This window comes from Scyliorhinus torazame, chromosome 26 (genome assembly GCF_047496885.1).
Source record: "Scyliorhinus torazame isolate Kashiwa2021f chromosome 26, sScyTor2.1, whole genome shotgun sequence".
Lineage (NCBI taxonomy): Eukaryota > Metazoa > Chordata > Chondrichthyes > Carcharhiniformes > Scyliorhinidae > Scyliorhinus > Scyliorhinus torazame.
This window is the reverse complement of record NC_092732.1, coordinates 39,196,236-39,211,025: the sequence shown is the minus strand read 5'-3', so window position 1 is coordinate 39,211,025 and position 14,790 is coordinate 39,196,236. Positions and strand designations below refer to the sequence as shown.

General features: G+C 52.0%; 1 protein-coding gene across 1 annotated transcript in view; it reads left to right on the top strand.

The window, feature by feature from the left end:
- The window catches only part of LOC140402984 (zinc finger protein 687-like), a 38,875-nt gene extending 24,091 nt beyond the window's left edge, over nt 1-14,784 (top strand). Inside the window, 4 exon segments of the mRNA XM_072490638.1 lie at nt 7,846-8,008; nt 9,775-10,038; nt 11,758-11,870; nt 12,529-14,784. Of these exon segments, the coding sequence (XP_072346739.1) occupies nt 7,846-8,008; nt 9,775-10,038; nt 11,758-11,870; nt 12,529-12,706 (718 nt within the window). The 3' untranslated portion in view covers nt 12,707-14,784.
- Nucleotides 14,785-14,790: the final 6 nt, after the last annotated feature.

Genomic DNA, 14,790 nt, shown 5'->3' with positions numbered 1-14,790 from the left:
GCTCCTGTGCTGTGAGCGACTGTACGACCAAGACTTTTGTTCCGCGAGGGGGTTGTTCCACCCGCTTTCTTTGCCGGGGGGGTGTCGGATGTGGTCAAAGTCCAGGGGCAGGAGGTGTGACTGCGCGAGAGGCAGCTCTGGGGAGCCAGAAGGTGGCAGTGGAAGGAGCCTCGGCCCGGGCGAAATTGCCCGACAAGGTTCAACGTTCCTGCAGGCTGCGTGGCTCGGAGGAGGGCCCGTGAGCAAGCTGACCATGGAACTGTCGTGCAGGGAGCCCTTCAAGTGGGCGGGCATGGGGGGAGGCGGAATGTTGACTGGAGGGACCCTGGCAGTGCAGGCAATCCTCCTCGACTTTCCGTCGCAACACGCGGCACTTGTTTTGAAATTGACGCCCTGTTTTGACTTTGCGGTGCTGGGTTTCCACTTTACGCTGCTCGCTCGGACCCCACGGCAGTGAGCAGGTTGAAATGGTCATACAAGCACGGTGATGTTCTGAGCCGCCCAAATTCGGTGATTTTGTTTTTAATGCCGGAACGATTGCTGTTTACCACAAATAGCACGAAATGTTCCAACGTTACTCCTCTATAATTGGATTTGGGTGCGGATTTCCGGGTTTGCGCTGGTGAAGACTGGGAATCGGACCTTGCTTCAGGAACCGATCCCCACTGCACGACGTTATTCGTAGGGGGAAAATCGGTTTGACGTTGCGACTCGCGGTGTGGTTTTTCCGGAACCAGTTAGTCGCGTCGCAAGTCCGAGGGCTGCCAGGACAAACAACAAAGAAAAGTACAGCACAGGAACAGGCCCTTCGGCCCTCCAAGCCCGTGCCGACCATGCTGCCTGATTAAACTACAATCTTCTACACTTCCGGGGTCCATGTCCCTCTATTCCCATCCTATTCATGCATTTGTCAAGATGCCCTGTAAACGTCACTATCGTCCCTGCTTCCACCACCTCCTCCGGCAGCGAGTTCCAGGCACCCACTACCCTCTGCGTTAGAAAACTTGCCTCGTACATCTCCTCTAAACCTTGCCCCTCGCACCTTAAACCTATGCCCCCTAGTAATTGACCCCTCTACCCTGGGGAAAAGCCTCTGACTATCCACTCTGTCTATGCCCCTCATAATTTTGTAGACCTCTATCAGGTCGCTCCTCAACCTCCTTCGTTCCAGTGAGAACAAACCGAGTTTATTCAACCGCTCCTCATAGCTAATGCCCTCCAAACCAGGCAACATTCTGGTAAATCTCTTCTGCACCCTCTCTAAAGCCTCCACATCCTTCTGGTAGTGTGGCGACCAGAATTGAACACTATACTCCAAGTGTGGCCTAACTAAGGTTCTATACAGCTGCAACATGACTTGCCAATTCTTATACTCAATGTCCCGGCCAATGAAGGCAAGCATGCCGTATGCCTTCTTGACTACCTTCTCCACCTGTGTTGCCCCTTTCAGTGACCTGTGGACCTGTACACCTAAATCTCTCTGACTTTCAATACTCTTGAGGGTTCTACCATTCACTGTATTCTGCTGGTTCTGGGGAAAGAGGGTGCTGGACCTTTGGAATGGTCTTTACCCGAACCATGTCGTGGCAAGCAGGGTGGATAAAGGGGAACCGGTAGATGTGGTGCCTTTGGACTTCGCAAAGGCCTTCGATCAGCTGCCGGGCAAAACCGCGGAGGCTGGGAGCTCGTGGTGTTGGGAGCGATACGCTAACACGGGTGGAGGGTTGGCTCACCTGAGAGAGTCGGGGCACGTGCCTCGCTTTCAGATTGGCGAGCTGCACCGAGTGGGGTGCGGAGCTGAGATTTAGACGGGCTAAGTGAGCGGGTAAACATTTGGCAGGTGGAGTACAATGTGGGGGGGGGGGGGGGGGGGAAATAGATTGTCCACTGAGGCAGGAAGAATTGAAAAATGGAATATTACTTGGGCGGGGAGGGACAGCACAGCGCTGGGGTGAAGAGAGCAGTGTACATGTTTGTGCGTGTACGTATTCGCGTTCTGCTCGGATCACTCGGCTCCTGACCTCATTCCAACCTTGGTTCAAACATGGACAAAAGAGCTGAACCTGTGGTGAGAGTGACTGCCCTTGACATCATTCGGCCACGTGCGGCATTAAGGAGCCCCACCAAACGTGGAGGCCCAGCACAAAGTTGTGGTCGTTGAAGGTGAATCATTTCCGACCCGGGGACGTCATTCTGGGAGTTCTTCAGGGTGATGTCCTCGGCCTCGCAGATGCTTCATCAATGAGCTTCCTTCAATCGTAAGGTCAGAAGTGAGGATGTTTGCTGATGGCGGCGGCGCAAAGTTCAGCGCCGTTTGCGACTCCCTCAGCTGCTGAGAGATTGACTCGGTTGGGATTGTTCTCGCTGGAGTTCAGAAGAATGAGGGGGGGATCTCAGGGAGACTTACAAAATTCTAACAAGACTGGACAGGGTAGATGCAGGGAGGATGTTACCAATGATGGGTGTGTCCAGAACCAGGGGTCACAGCCTGAGGATTCAGGGTAAACCATTTCAGACAGAGATAAGGAGACATTTCTTCACCCAGAGAGCGGTGAGCCCGTGGAATTCATTACCACAGGAAGTAGTTGATGCTAAAACATTGAATCTATTCAAGAGGTGGCTGGATATAGCACTTGGGGAGAATGGGCTATGGGGAGAAAGCAGGATTAGGCTATTGAGTTGGATGATCAGCCATGATGGTGATGAATGGCGGGGCAGGCTCGAAGGGCCAAAAGGCCGCCTCCTGCTCCTATCTTCTAAGTATCTATGTCTATGTCCAAATGCAGCAAGACTTGGACAATGTCCAGGCTTGGACTGATGTGTGGCGCGAATGATACATTCATGCCACCTAAGTGCCAGGCAATGACCGTCTCCGAAAAGAGAGGATCTAACCATCGCCCCATGACATTCAATGGTGTTACCGTCGCTGAATCCCCCACTATCAACATCTTGGGGGTTACCATTGATCAGAAACTGAACTGGACTGGATGGGCTTCAGAGTGGTTTCACAGGTCAGTGCAACATCGAGGGCCGAAGGGCCTGTACTGCGCTGGAATGTTCTATGGACCCAGCCACATTAATACTGTGACTACCAGGGCGAGTGCGGCTCCCAACAACACTCGAGAAGCTCGACACCGTCCAGAACAAAGCAGCCCCGCTCGATCGACACGCTAACCACCGACATTCACTCCCTTCACCCCCCCCCCCCCGACGCACAGCAGCAGCCGTGTGCACCGTCTGCAAGACTCACCGCGGCGACTCGTGGAGTCCCTTTCGACAGCACCTTGCAAACCCACAACCGCTACCCTCCAGACATTGTTACACTGGAAGCAACTTTCAGAAGATTCACGGAATGAAAGGGTTTGTCTTGGGAGTAAAGGTTGGGCGGTGAAATTGGAGGAATGAACATAGAACATTACAGTACAGGCCCTTCGGCCCTCGATGTTGCGCCGACCTGTGAAACCACTCTAAAGCCCATCTGCACTATTCCCTTATCGTCCATATGTCTATCCAATGACCATTTGAATGCCCTTCGTGTTGGCGAGTCCACTACTGTTGCAGGCAGGGCATTCCACGCCCTTACTATTTGAGTAAAGAACCTACCTCTGACATCTGTCCTATATCTATCTCCCCTCAATTTAAAGCTATGTCCCCTCGTGCTAGACATCACCATCCGAGGAAAAAGGCTCTCACTGTCCACCCTATCCAATCCTATGATCATCTTGTATGCCTCAATTAAGTCACCTCTTAACCTTCTTCTCTCTAACGAAAACAGCCTCAAGTCCCTCAGCCTTTCCTCATAAGATCTTCCCTCCATACCAGGCAACATTCTGGTAAATCTCCTCTGCACCCTTTCCAATGCTTCCACATCCTTCCTATAATGCGACGACCAGAATTGCACGCAATACTCCAAATGCGGCCGCACCAGAGTTTTGTACAGCTGCAACATGACCTCATGGCTCCCAAACTCAATCCCTCTACCAATAAAAGCTAACACACCGTACGCCGCCTTAACAACCCTCTCAACCTGGGTGGCAACTTTCAGGGATCTATGTACATGGACACCGAGATCTCTCTGCTCATCCACGCTGCCAAGAATCTTACCATTAGCCCAGTACTCTGTCTTCCTGTTATTCCTTCCAAAATGAATCACCTCACACTTTTCTGCATTAAACTCCATTTGCCACCTCTCAGCCCAGCGCTGCAGCTTATCTATGTCCCTCTATAACTTGTGACATCCTTCCGCACTGTCCACAACTCCACCGACTTTAGTGTCATCTGCAAATTTACTCACCCATCCTTCTACACCCTCCTCCAGGTCATTTTTAAAAATGACAAACAGCAGTGGCCCCAAAACAGATCCTTGTGATACACCACAAGTAACTGGACTCCAGTCTGAACACTTCCCATCAACCACCACCCTTTGTCTTCTTCCAGCTAGCCAATTTCTGATCCAATCTGCTAAATCACCCTGAATCCCATGCCTCCGTATTTTCTGCAGTAGCCTACCGTGGGGAACCTTATCAAACGCTTTACTGAAATCCATATACACCACATCAACTGCTTTACCCTCATCCACCCGTTTGGTCATCTTCTCAAAGAACTCAATAATGTTTGTGAGGCACGAGCTACCCTTCACAAAACCGTGTTGACTATCTCTAATCAAATTATTCCTTTCCAGATGGTTATACATCCTATCTCTTATAAACCGTTCCAAGATTTTGCCCACAACAGAAGTAAGGCTCACTGGTCTATAGTTACCAGGGTTGTCTCTGCTTCCCTTCTTGAACAAGGGGACACCTTTGCTATCCTCCAGTCTCCTGGCACTATTCCTGTAGACAAAGATGACTTAAAGATCAACGCCAAAGGCTCAGCAATCTCCTCCCTAGCTTCCCAGAGAATCCTAGGATAAATCCCATCCAGCCCAGGGGACTTACCTATTTTCACACTTTCCAGAATTGCTAACACCTCCTCCTTATGAACCTCAAGCCCTTCTAGTCTAGTAGCCTGAATCGCAGTATTCTCCTCGACAACATTATCTTTTTCCTGTGTGAATACTGACGAAAAATATTCATTTAGCACCTCTCCTATCTCCTCGGACTCCACGCACAACTTCCCACTACTATCCTTGACTGTCCCTACTCTTACCCTAGTCATTCTTTTATTCCTGTATATATCTGTAGAAAGCTTTAGGGTTATCCTTGATCCTACCTGCCAAAGACTTCTCATGTCCCCTCCTGTAGCTCTCGAGGGCCCTAACTGAACCTTCATGTCTCATCTTTACATAAGCCTCCTTCTTCCTCTTGACAAGTGTTTTGACTGCTTTAGTAAATCATGGTTCTCTCGCTCGACCACTTCCTCCCTGCCTGACAGGCACATACTTATCAAGGACACGCAGTAGCTGTTCCTTGAACAAGCTCCACATTTCCATTGTGCCCATCCCCTGCAGTTTTCCTCTCCATCCGATGCATCCTAAGTCTTGCCTCATCGTACCATAATTGCCTTTCCCCCAGATATAACTCTTGCCCTGCGGTATATACCTATCCCTTTCCATCACTAAAGTAAACGTAATCGAATTGTGGTCACTATCACCAAAGTGCTCAGCTACCTCCAAATCTAACACCTGTCCTGGTTCATTACCCAGTACCAAATCCAATACAGCGCCTCCTCTCGTTGGCCTATCTACATACTGTGTCAGGAAACCCTCCTGCACACATTGGACAAAAACGGACCCATCTAAAGTACTCTAACTATAGCGTTTCCAGTCAATATTTGGAAAGTTAAAGTCCCCCATAACAACTACCCTGTTGCTTTCGCTCCTATCCAGAATCATCTTTGCAATCCTTTCCTCGACATCTCTGGAACTTTTCGGAAGCCTATAGAAAACCCCTAACAGGGTGACCTCTCCTTTCCTGTTTCTAACCTCAGCCCATACTACCTCAGTAGACGAGTCCTCATCAAACGTCCTTTCTACCACCGTAATACTGTCCTTGACTAACAATGCCACCCCTCCCCCTCTTTTACCACCTTCCCTGCGCTTACTGAAATATCTAAACCCCGGCACCTGCAACAACCATTCCTGTCCCTGCTCTATCCATGTCTCCGAAATGGCCACAACATCGAAGTCCCATGTGCCAACCCATGCTGCAAGTTCACCCACCTTATTCCGGATGCTCCTGGCATTGAAGAAGACACACTTTAAACCACCTTCCTGCCTGCCGGTACACTCCTGCAACTTTGAAACCTTACTCATGACCTCACTACTCTCAACCTCCTGTATACTGGAGCTACAATTCAGGTTCCCAAGTCCCTGCTGAACTAGTTTAAACCCTCCCGAAGCGCATTAGCAAATCCCCCCCCCCCCCCCCCCAGGATATTGGTACCCCTCTGGTCCAGGTGTAGACCATCCCGTTTGTAGAGGTCCCACCGACCTCAGAATGAGCCCCAATTATCCAGGCATCTTAAACCCTCCCTCCTGCACCATCCCTGTAGCCACGTGTTCAACTCCTCTCTCTCCCTATTCCTCGTCTCGCTAGCACGTGGCACGGGTAACAACCCAGAGATAATAACTCTGTTTGTCCTAGATCTAAGTTTCCACCCTAGCTCCCTGAATTCCTGCCTTACATCCCTATCCCTTTTCCTACCGATGTCGTTGGTACCTATGTGGACCACAACTTGGGGCAGCTCCCCCTCCCCCTTAAGGATCCTGAAAACACGATCCGAGACATCACACACCCTGGCACCTGGGAGGCAACACACCAACCGCGAGTCTCTCTCGTTCCCACAGAATCTCCTACCTATCCCCCTAACTATGGAGTCTCCAATGACTAATGCTCTACTCCTCTCCCCCCTGCCCTTCTGAGCAACAGGGACAGACTCTGTGCCAGAGACCTGTACCCCATGGCTTACCCCTGGTAAGCCCCCCCCCCCCCCCCCAACAGTATCCAAAGCGGTATACTTGTTACTAAGGGGAACGACGACAGGGGATCCCTGTACTGGCTGCTTCCTCCCAGCCCCTCTCACTGTCACCCATCTATCTTTATTCTTCGGAGTAACTACATCCCTGAAGCTACTATCTATGACCACCTCTGCCTCCTGAATGATCCGAAGTTCCTCCAGCTCCAGTTCCCTAACGCAGTTTCTGAGGAGCTGGCGATGGGTGCACTTCCCACAGATGAAATCAGCAGGGACACTGACGGCGTCCCTCACCTCAAACATTCTGCAGGAGGAACATTGCACTACCTTCCCTGCCATCCCCTCTGGATAAAAAAAGAAAGAAAGAGCTTAACTGTTATTCACTTCTCAGCAAGCACTCACTCAGCAACCTCTGCGCCCCGCACGATAACACCCAACGGAAAATAAAAGAAAAACTACTTGCCAGTCACCAGCCAATCCCTTACCTGCAGGCTGTGACGTCACGGTTCAACTTGTTTCTACTTCTACCTGCCCTCGAGCCTTCCTCTTGATCTTTACAGCGGTTGGTTTTTTGGGGGGTTAGGGAGGGAAACACTGAAGAAGTGTTTTGGATTTAAGTGTCACTTGACAACAGCTCCTCCACAAACCACCTTCAAGTTAGAGTGACCGCACCAGACGTATGCACATTTTCCCCGCAACAGCCATTCAGCAGCTCCGCTCTACTGCTCTCTGCTGGATGCTTGTCTTCACTTGAACAGCTAGGGTGAGATCTTATTGAAACGCAAGATTGTTGACGAGGCAGTGAGAGCGGACGGTTCGAATCTGGAACTTTGTTGTCTTTCCTGCGACTTGTCACTGCCAGGAGGTTTAAAAATCTTGGAGTTAATCTTCACTCTCTTTTGTTTCCCCCCCCCCCCTTCTCTCTCACAGAGTAATTCACAAATGCGCCATGTGTGATACGGTTTTCACCCACCAACCATTGCTGAGCTCCCACTTCGACCAGCATCTGAGCAAGCAGCGAGTCAGTGTCTTTAAATGTCCACAGTGCCCGGTACTCTATGCTCAGAAACGGACCATGATGGAGCACATCAAGGTGAGTGGGCAGCAGGGTGACCTTTCATCTTGTGTTTCGGCCCTGACCACCTCCTCCTCTGCACTGTCAGAGGGTCAGCACTGAGGGAGCGCCGCACTGTCAGAGGGTCAGTACTGAGGGAGCGCCGCACTGTCAGAGGGTCAGTACTGAGGGAGTGCCGCACTGTCAGAGGGTCAGTACTGACGGAGCGCCGCACTGTCAGAGGGTCAGTACTGAGGGAGTGCCGCACTGTCAGAGGGTCAGTACTGAGGGAGTGCCGCACTGTCAGAGGGTCAGTACTGAGGGAGTGCTGCACTGTGGGAGGGTCAGTACTGAGGGAGCGCCGCACTGTCAGAGGGTCAGTACTGAGGGAGTGCTGCACTGTCAGAGGGTCAGTACTGAGGGAGCGCCGCACTGTGGGAGGGTTAGTACTCAGGGAGCACCATACTGTGGGAGGGTCAGTACTGAGGGAGCACCGCACTGTGGGAGGGTCAGTACTGAGGGAGCGCCGCACTGTCAGAGGGTCAGTACTGAGGGAGTGCTGCACTGTCAGAGGGTCAGTACTGAGGGAGCGCCGCACTGTGGGAGGGTCAGTACTCAGGGAGCACCATACTGTGGGAGGGTCAGTACTGAGGGAGCACCGCACTGTGGGAGGGTCAGTACTGAGGGAGCGCCGCACTGTCAGAGGGTCAGTACTGAGGGAGCGCCGCACTGTGGGAGGGTCAGTACTCAGGGAGCACCATACTGTGGGAGGGTCAGTACTGAGGGAGCACCGCACTGTGGGAGGGTCAGTACTGAGGGAGCGCCGCACTGTCAGGGTCAGTACTGAAGGAGCCGCACTGTGGGTGTGTCAGTACTGAGGGAGCGCCGCACTGTGGGAGGGTCAGTACTCGGGGAGCACCGTACTGTGGGAGGGTCAGTACTGAGGGAGCACCGCACTGTGGGAGGGTCAGTGCTGAGGGAGTGCCGCACTGTGGGAGGGTCAGTACTGAGGGAGTGCCGAACTGTCAGAGGGTCAGTACTGAGGGAGCACTGCACTGTGGGAGGGTCAGCACTGAGGGAGCGCCGCACTGTCAGAGGGTCAGCACTGAGGGAGCGCTGCAATGTCAGAGGGTCAGTACTGAGGGAGCACCGCACTGTCAGAGGGTCAGTACTGAGGGAGCTCCACACTGTGGGAGGGTCAGCACTGAGGGAGCGCCGCACTGTCAGAGGGTCAGCACTGAGGGAGTGCCGCACTGTCAGAGGGTCAGTACTGAGGGAGTGCCGCCCTGTGGGAGGGTCAGCACTGAGGGAGCGCCGCACTGTCAGAGGGTCAGCACTAAGAGAGTGCCGCACTGTCAGAGGGTCAGTACTGAGGGAGCTCCGCACTGTCGGAGAGTCAGTACTGAGGGAGCGCCGCACTGTCAGAGGGTCAGTACTGAGGGAGTGCCGCACTGTCAGAGGGTCAGTACTGAGGGAGCGCCGCACTGTCAGAGAGTCAGTACTGAGGGAGTGCCGCACTGTCAGAGGGTCAGTACTGAGGGAGCGCCACACTGTCAGAGGGTCAGTACTGAGGGAGTGCCGCACTGTCAGAGGGCCAGTACAGCGAGTGCTGAGCTTGCCTTGTTAGGATTGTACAGACGTGAATGCTGGGTCTTGTCCTGGACCCCTTTCAGTTCTTATTGTGGCGGCACAGACGTGGCAGAGGGGCTGGGGAGGAAGTTGGTGACTGGGGTGGGTGCAGTGACTTCCTGGCAGAGTGTTTGCGCTGTAACAGAGCGGCGAGTAATCTCTTGTGCTTCCCTCAGAACACCCATTCCAGCACGAAGAGCGACGAGGCGGCTCCTGGCCGCACTGTCGCGTCCGTCAAAGCGGTGGTGAAGTCGAGCCCGGACTCCACAGACATCTCCACGGACGAGTCCTCCACCAGCCTCAAGGCTGTCCTCAGCCTCCAGCGCAGGAAAGAGATGCGGTTAAAGCTGAAGAACGCCGGGTGGACGTGCGGGCAGTGCCAGATGTGGTTCCCAGAGCGCGAGGAGTACGTGAGCCACATGAAGAGGGATCACGGCAAGGTCAGTGTTCGAGATGAGTGAGTCGGGGTGATCGGTCGCAAAGCAACTCGGAAGGTGTGGCTCCAAATACCTGCATAGTTGTCTTGTATAGATTGAGCCTTGGATTAAAGATTCCTCTGCAAATTCCCCATCAAGCACTCCCAGGACAGGTACAGCACGGGGTTAGATACAGAGTGAAGCTCCCTCTACACTGCCCCCATCAAACACTCCCAGGACAGGTACAGCACGGGGTTAGATACAGAGTAAAGCTCCCTCTACACTGCCCCCATCAAACACTCCCAGGACAGGTACAGCACGGGGTTAGATACAGAGTAAAGCTCCCTCTACACTGTCCCCATCAAACACTCCCAGGACAGGTACAGCACGGGGTTAGATACAGAGTAAAGCTCCCTCTACACTGTCCCCATCAAACACTCCCAGGAGAGGTACAGCACGGTGTTAGATACAGAGTAAAGCTCCCTCTACACTGTCCCCATCAAACACTCCCAGGACAGGTACAACACGGGGTTAGATACAGAGTAAAGCTCCCTCTACACTGTCCCCATCAAACACTCCCAGGACAGGTACAGCATGGGGTTAGATACAGAGTAAAGCTCCCTCTACCATGTCCCCATCAAATACTCCCAGGACAGGTACAGCACGGGGTTAGATACAGAGTAAAGCTCCCTCTACACTGTCCCCATCAAACACTCCCAGGACAGGTACAGCACGGGGTTAGATACAGAGTAAAGCTCACCCTACACTGTCCCCATCAAACACTCCCAGGACAGGTACAGCACGGGGTTAGATACAGAGTAAAGCTCACCCTACACTGTCCCCATCAAACACTCCCAGGACAGGTACAGCACAGGGTTAGATACAGAGTAAAGCTCCCTCTCCACTGTCCCCATCAAACACTCCCAGGACTGGTACGGCACTGGGTTAGATACAGAGTAAAGCTCCCTCTACACTGTTCCCATCAAACACTCCCAGGACAGGTACAGCACGGGGTTAGATACAGAGTAAAGCTCCCTCTGCACTGTCGTAATGAAGGTCACCTTGGATCAGGTTATGTGTTTGTGGATCGGCAGGCCAGTTCTGCCAGGGCAGTACTGTGGGAGCACTGCTCTGTCGACAGGACAGTCTCTCCGATGAAATGTTAAACCTGTTGGTCCCTCGGTGGACATGAATCATTCCCTGGCCTAACCCAAAATTCTTCGTCGACCAACACCACCAGACGAAACTGCCTCAGACCCCTTGCTGTTTTGGGATCTGCCTCTAACCATCGGTGTCCTACCAGCCCACTACCGGCTTCATCATATAATTTACAGTGCACAAGGAGGCCATTCGGCCCATCGAGTCTGCACCGGCTCTTGGAAAGAGCACCCTACCCAAGAGCAACACCGCCACCCTATCCCCATAACCCAGTAACCCCACCCAACACTAAGGGCAATTTTGGACACTAAGGGCAATTTAGCGCGACCAATCCACCTAACCTGCACATCTTTGGACTGTGGGAGGAAACCAGAGCACCCGGAGGAAACCCACGCACACACGGGGAGAGGATGTGCAGACTCCGCACAGACAGTGGCCCAAGCCGGGAATCGAACCTGGGACCCTGGCGCTGTGAAGCAATTGTGCTAACCACTGTGCTACCGTGCTGCCCTTGCGTCATGTCGTCCGCTGTGCGTCCGTGCGGAGCATAAAGTCTGCTAACGTTTAATTTCCACCCCTCGACAGGCAATGAAGAAGTTCCCTTGCCGACTCTGCGAGAGATCGTTCTGCTCCGCGCCCAGCTTGCGAAGACACGTCCGGGTCAACCACGAAGGGATTAAACGCGTCTACAGCTGCCGGTAAGCCGACCGTAGGGTCATTCCTATTTATTTATAAGAATAATCTTCATTAGTGTCACAAGTAGGCTTACATTAACACTGCAATGAAGTTACTGTGCAAAGCCCCGAGTCGCCACATTCCGGCGCCTGTTCGGGTACACGGAGGGAGAATTCAGAATGTCCGATTCGCCTAACAAGCTCGTCCTTCGGGACTTGTGGGAGGAAACCGGAGCACCCGGAGGGAACCCGCGCAGACACGGGGAGAACGTGCAGACTCCGCACAGAGCGTGTCCCAAGCCGGGAATCGAACCCGGGTCCCGCTGTGAAGCAACAGTGCTGTCCACGTGCGCTACCCATTCTATTTGTGCCGACAATTCATCTGCCCGGTCATGAATGCAACGTGCATTCAGATACGGAGCCTTTAATTCTGTCTTGTTACAATTTATGAAGCCGGTAGCCATATAATGACTTGGGTTTGTAATCAAATTGCAAGTTAACCAAACTCCTTTTGCCTGTTATTAACGCCTCCTTTCCCAACTGACGTTTCACTTTGTCCTCCGCTAGTACCTTGCTAACCCATTATCGACTTTTTTAAAAACTGCGTGCTTTGAAGAAGTGGAAGGCCATGTGACCGCTCGGGCTGGGACCGTGATATCCTGTCCGGCTTTTTGTGTTCCAGGCATTGCACCGAGGGGAAACGAACATTCAGCAGCCGCCTGACTCTCGAAAAGCACCTTCAAGTCATCCACGGCATTAACATGGCCGACCATGCCCAGGACCAGGAGAATCTCTTTGAGCGAGTGAGCATTAAGGTAACGCCACACAGGCCACACGTACGTTACAGACCTCCAAAGTAGCGGCCCTCTCCTGGCGGCTGGGGTAGGTTACTGTTGCCAATCCAGGTGGCCCCCCCCCCCAGGTTCCATGCCTCGGTCTGCACCGAATTAACCGAACCCCTATTTGGGTGGGGGCAGCGTTTTGGGAGCCCTTGTCCCGGGGTTACGGAGGGGGAGACAGCAGCCAGTGTTTCCGCAGCGCACCTTGGCTGAGAGAGACTCCTGCGGCAGGTGGAGTGTGTTTGGGTGATGGTGAGGACCGAGTTGGATTCTCCTTTGCTGCTTGAACAGTCTGTAGTGCTCCATTGCAAGTCTCCTTAATTGTCTCTGTCCGTTAATGTGGAGTTGTTAGACTGCCACACACTTCGGGGGCAGCACTGAGCCAAACTGCTGGTGATTGCATTTTTAAAAAAATCTTTCTTTTTCTCTCTTTCACATTCTGGGTCTCTTGCTGTTTCTATTATTCACTCCCCCGGCCTCGCCCCTCTCTCTCGGTCTCAATTTCTGTCTCTAATTTGTACTGCGTCTCTCTCTCTCTCTCTCTCTCTCTCTCTCTCTCTCTCGTAATCTCTCTCTCTCTCTCGTAATCTCTCTCTCTCGTAATCTCTCTCTCTCTCTCTCTCGTAATATCTCTCTCTTGTAATCTCTCTCTCTCTCTCTCGTAATCACTCTCGTAATCACTCTCGTAATCACTCTCGTAATCACTCTCGTAATCACTCTCGTAATCACTCTCGTAATCACTCTCGTAATCACTCTCGTAATCACTCTCGTAATCACTCTCGTAATCTCTCTCGTAATCTCTCTCGTAATCTCTCTCGTAATCTCTCTCGTAATCTCTCTCGTAATCTCTCTCGTAATCTCTCTCGTAATCTCTCTCGTAATCTCTCTCGTAATCTCTCTCGTAATCTCTCTCGTAATCTCTCTCGTAATCTCTCTCGTAATCTCTCGTAATCTCTCGTAATCTCTCGTAATCTCTCGTAATCTCTCTCGTAATCTCTCTCGTAATCTCTCTCGTAATCTCTCTCGTAATCTCTCTCGTAATCTCTCTCGTAATCTCTCTCGTAATCTCTCTCGTAATCTCTCTCGTAATCTCTCTCTCTCTCGTAATCTCTCTCTCTCTCGTAATCTCTCTCTCTCTCGTAATCTCTCTCTCTCTCGTAATCTCTCTCTCTCTCGTAATCTCTCTCTCTCTCGTAATCTCTCTCTCTCTCGTAATCTCTCTCTCTCTCGTAATCTCTCTCTCTCTCGTAATCTCTCTCTCTCTCGTAATCTCTCTCTCTCGTAATCTCTCTCTCTCTCGTAATCTCTCTCTCTCTCGTAATCTCTCTCTCTCTCGTAATCTCTCTCTCTCTCGTAATCTCTCTCTCTCTCGTAATCTCTCTCTCTCTCTCGTAATCTCTCTCTCTCTCTCGTAATCTCTCTCTCTCTCGTAATCTCTCTCTCTCTCGTAATCTCTCTCTCTCTCGTAATCTCTCTCTCTCTCGTAATCTCTCTCTCTCTCGTAATCTCTCTCTCTCTCGTAATCTCTCTCTCTCTCTCTCGTAATCTCTCTCTCTCTCGTAATCTCTCTCTCTCTCTCGTAATCTCTCTCTCTCTCTCGTAATCTCTCTCTCTCTCTCTCGTAATCTCTCTCTCTCGTAATCTCTCTCTCTCGTAATCTCTCTCTCTCTCTCTCGTAATCTCTCTCTCTCTCTCTCGTAATCTCTCTCTCTCTCTCGTAATCTCTCTCTCTCTCTCTCTCTCTCGTAATCTCTCTCTCTCTCTCTCTCGTAATCTCTCTCTCTCTCTCTCGTAATCTCTCTCTCTCTCTCTCGTAATCTCTCTCTCTCTCTCTCGTAATCTCTCTCTCTCTCATGCTATCTGTCTCGCACACTATCGCCATCTCCCTCTCTCTCGTGCGCTCCCGCTGTCTGCCTTCCCTGTGCCTTGCTGTTGGCCTCCCGCTGTCTGCCTTCCCTGTGCTCTCTCGCCGTGGGCATGGCGTATTCTCGGCCTGGTTCGTTCTCGGTTTGGCGCACTCTTGCTGTTGGTCGGCGCACCTTGCTCTCGCTTGCGCCTGTCCTGCGCGCTTATGCTGTCATGGTCACTCATTTGTCTCGTACACA